This window comes from Lithobates pipiens, unplaced genomic scaffold (assembly GCF_037356315.1).
Source record: "Lithobates pipiens isolate NorthernLeopardFrog02 unplaced genomic scaffold, aLitPip1_a1.2 Scaffold_8, whole genome shotgun sequence".
In the NCBI taxonomy this organism is placed as follows: Eukaryota; Metazoa; Chordata; class Amphibia; order Anura; family Ranidae; genus Lithobates; species Lithobates pipiens.
In genome coordinates, this window is record NW_027507903.1 from 631,620,201 (window position 1) to 631,630,104 (window position 9,904).

A 9,904-nucleotide genomic window follows, 5' to 3' on the forward strand; every position below is an offset into this window, starting at 1 on the left:
AATCTGTGTTTTATGATAATAACTTACAAATTGAATTCAGTCTATGTTAACTTAGGCAAGCAAATATAAAGTACTGTATATATGATAAAAGGAAATGCTGGGGCAAAGACCTCATCCAAAAATTCTAAACGAAAATTAGGTGAATACCTGGAAATACAACCCCCTTAAACCCTACAACGGCGGAATTATAACAGCCATAGAGTGGAGACATGTTTAAAAAATGATAACAACGTTTATTGTACAACGATAAAATCACCAAAAAAGACTAGCATCCTCTCCCTGCACAGATAGGTATGTTATAGTCCACCCTAATAAAAACACAATGTGTTGTAAGCATACTGTATATGGCTTGAACCAATTAATCTGGTGTTGTCTGTACAGTCCCCGTTTCACCAACAGAAAATAGCTTCCTCAGGACCCAGACACCAAATGGATTCATGTTTACCGGCCAAACCTAGGAGTCAGCAAGCCAATCATAATGCCTTTGGCGGCCATGGGCGCATACCCAGAGGGGACAGACAGAGGGGTAAGAGGACACGGTGGTCTTGATTATAAATAAATAAAAGGACCAGATGATGACAGGCAGGCAGTAAGGGACCAGAAGAAAAATACTAGACATGTGCAATTTGTTTAGCTCCAATTTTGTTTTTTAACAAATTTCAGCAATTTTTTTTAATTTGGAGATATCCGAATTAACAAGATTCCATTAAACAAATGTTCATGTAAATTTACACGTAAAATTGGATATTCGAAAATTTGTATATTCCAAAATTCGCAAATTCGTAAATCTGAATATTCAAAAATTAGTAAATTCAAATAGTTGAAATTTTGTAAATTCAAAATTCCAAAAATAAGAACGACAATTCGAAAGAACGAAAATCGGAAAATAAGAATGAAAATCTGAAAATTCCAAAACCCAAAAATTTGAAAATCTGAAATAATAACCAACTAATAATAATAATAATAATAATAATAATAATAATAATAAGTAACTAATAATGAATGGAATGTAACAAATTCATAATAATAAAAAAAAAATAATAATAAAAACATTTTATTATTATTCATTCTGCTCTATTTGTTTAGATGCGGCATTCGTTATTTCAGATAATTCATAACTTTGGATAAATTCACATTCGTTACATTTACAGCCAAATTTAAAAGGAAATTCTAATACCTATCATGTAATAGTTAGTTATTATTAGTTAGTTAGTCAGTTATTATTTAGCATTTTCAGATTGTCGTTCTTTTGAATTTCCTCTCTTAATTTCGGATTTTCTAATTTTCTGAATTTTCTAATTTACAAATTTTATAATGTACAAATTTTCGAATTTATGAATTTATGAATTTCTGGATTTTCAAACTTTTGAGTTTACAAATTTTCAAATTTAGGAATTTACAAATTTTACGAATTTACAATTTTTGGGGATTTTCTAATTTATGAATTTTGATCATAACAAATGACCTGAAAAACTAAAAAAGAACAAAAAACGAATGAGACCAAAACAAACAGATTTTTTACTATGTGGATTTCAGGAGGTTCCATATATTAATTGTAAGGGGATTCAACATAGGGCTATACTAGTTGAAAAAGATGATCCTCCATAAATCATATAGGATTATTTATGTAGCCCCCTTAATATGTCCTCAGGGTAGTGCTACACCAAAATGTTCAGCTTGTTTGCCTGACGCCAAACCCACCGCTCACTTTGTAGGGTTTAGGGGGTTTGTACCGCGGTATTCACCTAACTTCTGTACAGTATATATATATAAGTATATGTATATTATATACATTTTCCTTGAGACCAAAATTATAATTGCTAGGTCACGGAACTCACCGTCAATTATTTTTGGTTGGTTGCATCAAAACTGAACTGGATAACCATTAAAAATAATCTCTTAGCTATTTTAAATGATAAAATAGATGATTTCCAGAAAACATGGATCCACTTGGATCTACTCATGCATGACATCTTTGAATTTTTGTTTTTAACTCATGATGCGTACACTACATTTTCTTAAATGAATTGTAAAGTGCCACACCCCTATATTGTAAATTTCTAATGTTGTATTGTAAACAATGATATTTTTGAGACACAACTCTTACAAAACATATACTTTATTTATTCAAATAAATCTAAAAACATGTCAATATACTATACAAAATGCCATTAAAAAGATCCATGATACAATCATATTCATTGGTTTCACCAAAATATATTGTAGAAGTGATATGCATATATGCTATGGCCCAACACGTTTCATGGAATGCTCCACTTCTTCAGGAGTTTTCACTCTATTATTGTATCAAAATCCATTTTTTTTTCAATTCAATTAAATTCAATGCACAGTATCAAAATGCAAAATATCTGAAAAAGAAAGAAAAGGTATGCATACACATATGTTATAATTATAAAGTACCATTATGACCCGAGGACTCAGCCACCCTCTGCATGCCAGAATTCTGACAGCCATGGAATAGGATCTCAAGGGGGGGGCAACGGCAATGAAAAAGTCATCCTTAGGGCTTCCAAAATGTATGACTGAGAGGTTACAAGTGATGCAATCCCAAATCAATAGAAATTCAAGGCAAATAAAGTAAAATTACCCCATTCAGGATGTTTCTGCGGCAAACGAGGAGAGACACCAGAGATTAATTTGCACGTGGCTGATCATCTTTGACCCATGTGAGTGTATTGGGTGAAGTGTTTTTGCATTACTTTATTAAAGCCGTATCACACTAGGGCAGATGTGCACATGATTTTCTTTTGTTTTTGTCTAGTAATGTTACTGCCACCCAGTGGAATATTTGAGAGCTGCAGCACCCTCTTGGCTTAAAGTGATTGTAAAGGTTTGATTTTTTTTTAATAGCAAACATGTTATACATATCTGCTCTGTGCAAGGGTTTTGCACAGAGTAGCCCCAATCCTCCTCTTCTTGGGGTGCCCCATTGGCGATCCTGGCTCCTCCCCTTCATTGAGTGCCCCCATGGAGGGCTGCTTTCCCTGGGGTCACCTGTGCTGGCTGGCTCCTGAGTCCATTGACACAGGGCCCCCCTGGCTCCCATGTCACTTGATTTGATTGACATCAGCAAGAGCCAATGACTCCTGCTCCTATCAATCTATGCAATGAGTATGAATACAGCCGTTTGAGCCACTGGGCTTGTGCACAGCACTAGGACGGAAGGGATCAGGTAAGAAAGGAGGGGATTTGGGGGATGCTGCTGCACAGAAGGTTTTTTACCTTAATACATAGTTAAAGTGAAACACCTGGAGACTTTATAATCCCTTTTGGACTTGTCATCTTGGTAGCACTACAATCACCAGCCAGCCAGAGGAACTTTCTTTTGATCTGCACACCAGCTAGTTTGGTTTCTTTTGGAATATTAGGAATTATAATGAGTTAGGGTTGCCCAATATTGTACCTGTAATGCCTGAATACATTGTGGATCCATAATTATGTGTGGTCTCACCTAGATGATATCAAGGGCCTTGGGGCTGCAGGATAAAAACACCAGTAATAAAAGATGCACAAGCACCAGTTTGCCACTTGTTCAAAAAATGGTGGCACATTTGCTAATACATTTGGAAGTGGCAGGATTTTTGTACAAGCAGTGTGAGCCACTCATAAATCCTGCTAGGGATACTAGGATAGAAAGGATGGACCTGATGGTACAGGAAGTCCAGATATGGGTCGTCAGTTAACACCAGAAACAGACAGAAGGCAGAATCAATTTGAGCCACTTCTTAACTACTTGAAGACCAGGCCTTTTTCTTTTTCTGACACTTGTTGCTTACAAGTTAAAAAGCAGTATGTTCTGCTAAAAAAAATACTTAGAACCCCACCCCAAACATTATATATATATATATATATATATATATATATATATATATCGTTTTTTTTTTTTTTTTTTTTTTTTTAGCAGAGATTCTAGAGCAGTGATGGTGAACCTTGGCACCCCCAGATGTTTTGGAACTACATTTCCCATGAGGCTCAACTACACTGAAGAGTGCATTAGCATCATGGGAAATCTAGTTCCAAAACATATGGGGTGCCAAAGTTCGCCATCACTGTCCTAGAGAATAAAATAGTGGTCGTTGCAATATTTTATGTCACACTGCATTACAAATAACAAACTGCAAATACACTTCCATGAATTAAGAAAGAAAAAAAACCTGTAAAGTTAGCCCAATTTTTTTTTATATAATGTGAAAGATGATGTTACATTGAGTAAATAGACGCCTAACATGGCATGCTTTAATATTGTGACAAACTAACATTATATGATATAGACAACACCGTTTTACATTACTTATTACTTTATTCACGCCTTTTACTGTTAATGAAATGTCCACTGTGTTCGCTAAGATTGAAACAGTTGGGAAGTTATTGTAAGCCAACCATGTCTTCCATGACATACATTCATGTTTTACCTGTAAACAATAAATGATTAGTGGCTGTATTACTTGATAAAACTTGAATAAAGCTTCAGTTAACAGAATAAATAAATTGTGAAAAATTTTAAAAATCCCAAGAGGTGACGCTTTAAAAAATTGTAATGGTTACCTGTTTAGAGTTACAGAGGAGAGCTGGTGCTAGAATTATTGCTCTCACTCTAACGATTGTGGTAGTACCTGTGTGGTTTGAACACTGTTTACGTTTGTGGGTGTGAATTACGTATGTGTTCGCTTTTGCGTGCGAGCATGGAGGAATAGGGTGCTTTAATTTTTTTTCAGATTTATTTCTTTTCTTTTTACAGTGTGCCTTTAAATTATTTTTGTGATCACTTTTATTTTTGTCACAGGGAATTTAAACATCCCTCTGTCCCTTTAAATTATTTTTTGTCACAAGAAATGTAAACAGCAATAGTCACATGTCAGGTATTTTTTTTTATTTTTTTAAGGGATCTGGGGTCCCTCCTTTGCACTTAAAAGCATTCAAAATGCCAAGTTTGGCTGTTTTGAATACTGCCATGTTTTTAACATTTGGAGCCTTTAGGGCTCCGGTGACCTGAAATTGATGTGGTGACATCGCTTCCAGGTTTCTAGATCTGAGACCCGATCAAAGCTGATTATGGCTTTGTTCGAGGCTCTGGCCAGCCGGCAGATGTGCCGGCTGGTCGGTTGGGCCTCCAGGTCTGATAAGCAAGTTGGGGCAGAGCGGCGGGATGGGGGAGACGTCGCCTCCTGCTGCTTGTGATAACAATCGAGAAGCTGCTTAGCTGCATTGGTTGTTATAACAAGAAAGTCGACCGTCGCCTCTTAAAAAAATGTACCCGGGTGATGCCAGCAGCTGTCCAGTGTAACCACTTGAATCAGAATGGCGTACAGGTACGTGATTTGGCAGCAAGTGGTTAAACAAAAATTTCACAATGTATACAACGAGAAAAGATTTGGGATTTGTTAGCAGTCCTGGAGTGTTCAGAAGGACACAACATTAACTGTGACAATAACTTTATGATTTTGGAGAGGCAGAGATACTGACATTTCAGAAAGTTTGAAAAGGAATTTAACCACTTTACCCCCGTTCATGACCAGGCCACTTTTTACGATATGGCACTGCGTTACTTTAACTGACAATTGCACGGTCATGCGACGCTATACCCAAATACAATTGATGTCCTTTTTTTCCCACAAATAGAGCTTTCTTTTGGTGGTATTTGATGATCTCTGTGGTTTTTATTTTTGTACTATAAATAAAAAAAGAATGACAATTTTGCAGAAAAAAAATATTTTCTGCTATAAACCATATCCAAATTTTTTTTTTTCAAAAATCAAATATCTTCATCAATTTAGGCCAATATGTTTTCTGCTAAATAGTTTCCCAATAAGAGTATATTGATTGGTTTGCACAAAATGTATCACGTCTTCAAACTATGGGTTCGATTTATGTAATTTTTTTTATTTATTTATTTTTTACCAGTAATTGTGGAGATCAGCAATTTTTAGTAGGACTGTGACATTGTGGTGGACAAATCTGACACCTAACTGACACTTTTTGGGCACCAGTGACAGACGATCGGACATTCCAAAAACAAAACTGTGGATTTTTTTCCAGTGGATGTTGGCTCAAACTTGTCTTGCATACACACGGTCGCACAAATGTTGTCAGAAATTCTGATTGCCAAGAACGCGCTGATGTATAACACACACGACAAGCCGAGGAAAATTAAGTTCAATAGCCTGTGCGGCTCTTCTGATTAACTCTGTGCATGCGTGGACTTTTCTGCGTTGGAATTGTGTACACACGCTCGCAATTTCCGACAACAAGTTTTGTTGTTGGAAAATTTGAGAACCAGCCCTCAAACATTTGTTGTCGGAAATTCCAACAGCAAATGTCCGATGGAGCCTACACGCGGTCGGAATTTATAACAACAAGCACACATCCAACATTTTGTTGTCGGAAATTCCGATCGTGTGTACGTGGAATATAACACTGATCGGTGCTAAAAAAAATGCACTCTCACTGTACTAATGACACTTGCACGGAAAGGGTTAACATTGGGGCGATAACCTCTAAAACATAACAACCAACCCTACTTTTGAGTAACTACAATTTCTTTGTCATGGCCTATCTTCTAACTGGCAATGTTGCTGTCCTTGTTTTATAGTAGCATTTATTGGGCAATAATATGGTTTTGGCAGCTTCTTTGATATCTTTATTTCTTAGACTGTATATGATAGGATTGAGCATTGGTGTCACCACGGTGTACAACAGAGAAATCACTTTAGTTGTATTTAAAGATGAACTGTTTTTTGGAAGCATGTAAATGCCAATAAGAGTTCCATAAAACATGCAAACCACAGTCAGATGGGAACTGCAAGTTGAGAAAGACTTCTGTCTGCCAATATTGGAGGAAATTTTGAGGATAGCTTGAACGATGCATCCATATGATATTAGCGTTATCATTAGCGGGAGTACCATTACAGGGACACTTAGTAAGAGCGCCTCCAAGCGAACAATGTATGTATCTGAACAAGATAGTTCCAGAATGGGCTCCATATCACAGAAGAAATGGTCAATGACATGAGGCCCACAGAAGTCCAAGGTACACATCATTATAGTGGTTACTAATATAAAGGAAAAGCCCAACAGCCAAGAAAGAAGGATCAAGTTTAGAAACATTGGATAGTTCATTATTGAGGAATATCTGAGAGGGTTACAAATAGCCAGGTACCGGTCATAAGCCATCACAGTTAATATAAAGCATTCTAAGGATTCAGAAGCACCAAAGATATAAAACTGAGTGATACAACCAACAAGGGACATAACAATCCCCCCATTCATTACATTGGCAAGTGTGTTGGGGGCAACATCTGTTGTCAGCAGTATGTCCGATATGGAAAGCTGGGTGAGGAAGAGGTACATGGGAGACTGGAGCTTCTTGGTGTTTGCTACCAAAGTGATGATCAAGAGATTTCCATTAATTGTCACTAAATAAATTAGAAGGAGCAGGACAAATATAATACTATTGAACTTGTGAAGATTCGGGAATCCAAGGAGAATTATCTCAGAAACTGGCGTTTGATTCCTGTCATACATACTTACTAGTTTAATAGAAAACAGATTAAAATAAAAAAAATAAAAATTTCAGTTAACTACTGCATTTCTGGAGCTTATATTTTTAATAATTGTGAACACAAGTTGAAAATATGAATTTGTTTGGATAGAAATTAGCTTGAACATTATCTATTTTCTGAATGCAGAGGCCCTGTAGAATATAAAGAGGGTAGTTGCATTATTTTGTTGTACTATATTTGCACAACTATTTACAAAATCGATATTTTCATGCAAAAGTACAATAAAACCTTTTTTGTGCACAGAAACACAATTTCTTTGCCTTCTTCGATTTGTTTATTGGGATAAGAACAAGGTACAAGGTAGTGCAAATGTTACATCAAAATATAACAGTCTTCAGTAAAGTACAAAAACAACCATCGAGGTACACTGGAATGATGTTTATAGAATGTAGTTCTCAGGTGCAAGGCATTGAAGAATAAAAATAAGATAACATCTCAAAGATATAGGATGGGTCACATGAGATGGGTATACAAATAACAAATACATCAAATTCGACTAGTAGGAGGAGAATCAAATATAACAGTAGTATTCCTGTGCGTGTAAAGGGTCATGGACCCTAGTGGCCCTTTGAACAGGAAGAAGAGAGAACTGGGAAGAATAAGAATAGCTTGGAAACTAAAGTAAAGTAGAAGAAAGAAAAAGGAGATGAAGAGGAGAGTTTAGAAAGAGAGGGGGTAATAGGATAATAATATAATAATAATAGGATAAAAGATGAACAGCGGGATTGGGGAACCACAGGAGGCTGCTGGGAAAAGGAGGCTTCAACGCCTAAGTATCCAAATGAAGTGTGTTGCATATTCAGGGGAGCACCAAAGACTTTTCAACCATTGAAAGGTAATGGGTCACCCAGGGACTCGAGGGCTTCAAATTTGGAGACTTTGTCTGTGAGAGCAGTCTCAATTTGGGCATGAATCATAGCTTGTATTATCTTACAAAGTTTTTTACTGTAAGGACAGGAAACTCAATTTACTCTAAATTTTTGTACAAAATAAAATATGAGGTTGTTTCTAGTAAACAAATACCAAACATGTGCAATTCTGAAATGTAAAAACAAAATGATAGTAACCTTTAAAAAATGGCCAGGCCTATGGACTGTTGTAAATGATCTGGGATGGTAATCGCACTAATCAATATTTTTTCAGTTTTTCTGCAGTTCTTTTGACCTGCCAGGGCCCCTTGAATGCAATTTTTTATAAAAAGAAATAAATATGGCCTTTAAGCGTCAATGATATTTGTTTCACCATGAACAAAATACATTTAGGAGTATGCTAACCCTGCACTGAAAAAGTCTGATCTACGTACTGTGTTGCTTGTCATCATCTATCTGGTAAACCAAATCTGAAGACATCATTTGCAATTTGAATTTCACTGGATTCAGTTCTCGAGTCAGTCATTCAGTGAATGCAGAAATGCGTGGTATAAAGCTTTTATAGAACATTCTGTAAATTATGGGAATACTCATGTGTATGAATAAAATTGGCCTTTAGGGACAAAACAGACTCTTGGGAAGAACTGTGATTGCTATCCCACTAGATGTGGTTATTTCTTACAGTGTTTAAAAGTTATTATTAAAATTAGGTCATTTTAAAAAATCTACCACTATTTGAAGGGGCACTGATGTCCATTTGCAAATGAGCTTTCACCATAATATATGCACAACAAACTTGCATCTCATGGCACACTTACCTACCAAAAGAATCCCTAATTTGCTATGATGACCGCAGTCTTCCTCGTTCCTCTGTCACCATTACTGACATGTTTGTCTGGTCTTCTTCCAGGTTCAGCAATCTCGATTGGCCAGCATAGGATGGCATAACTCCCTGTTATGTGTAATGGATTTAATTCACCCCAGCGCCATGGCATGTTGAGATAAAGGATAAGTCAAACTGCCCCCAGTTCATTTCAAACATGATTTAGCAAACTTCATACGCTTTGGGAAGCAGAACCCCATTGATGTCAATGGGAACTAAATCTATCAAATTAATATGCCAATTTTCTGGGCTAGTAGGCAAGGAGTGTAATATAAATAAATAAATATAATAAATAATACATTTATAAATAAATATAATATAAAAATATCCCAGAGAATGGAATTCCCTAGGGGAACATGTACCAATGGAGGTGCACGTAAAGTGAAACATTAAAAATGCCCAATTCCTTTAACCACCTCAATACAGTGCAGTTACACCCCCTTCCTGACCAGACCAATTTTCAGCTTTCAGCGCTCTCACAGTTTGAATGACAATTACTCAGTCATGCAACACTGTACCCATATGAAACTTGCGTCCTTTTTTCCACACAAATAGAGCTTTCTTTTAGTGGT

At 36.3% G+C, this 9,904-nt stretch overlaps 1 protein-coding gene across 1 annotated transcript; it reads right to left on the reverse strand.

Annotated features, from left to right (window-relative positions):
• Positions 1–3,929: 3,929 nt before the first annotated feature.
• LOC143961517 (olfactory receptor 11L1-like) lies at positions 3,930–8,973 on the reverse strand. The gene is made up of 2 exons (XM_077470813.1): positions 8,884–8,973; positions 3,930–7,711 (listed from the first exon to the last, which is right to left on the reverse strand). The coding sequence occupies exon 2, from the start codon at positions 7,540–7,542 to the stop codon at positions 6,571–6,573; it is 972 nt and encodes a 323-aa protein (XP_077326939.1). The 5' UTR covers positions 7,543–7,711; positions 8,884–8,973; the 3' UTR covers positions 3,930–6,570.
• Positions 8,974–9,904: the final 931 nt, after the last annotated feature.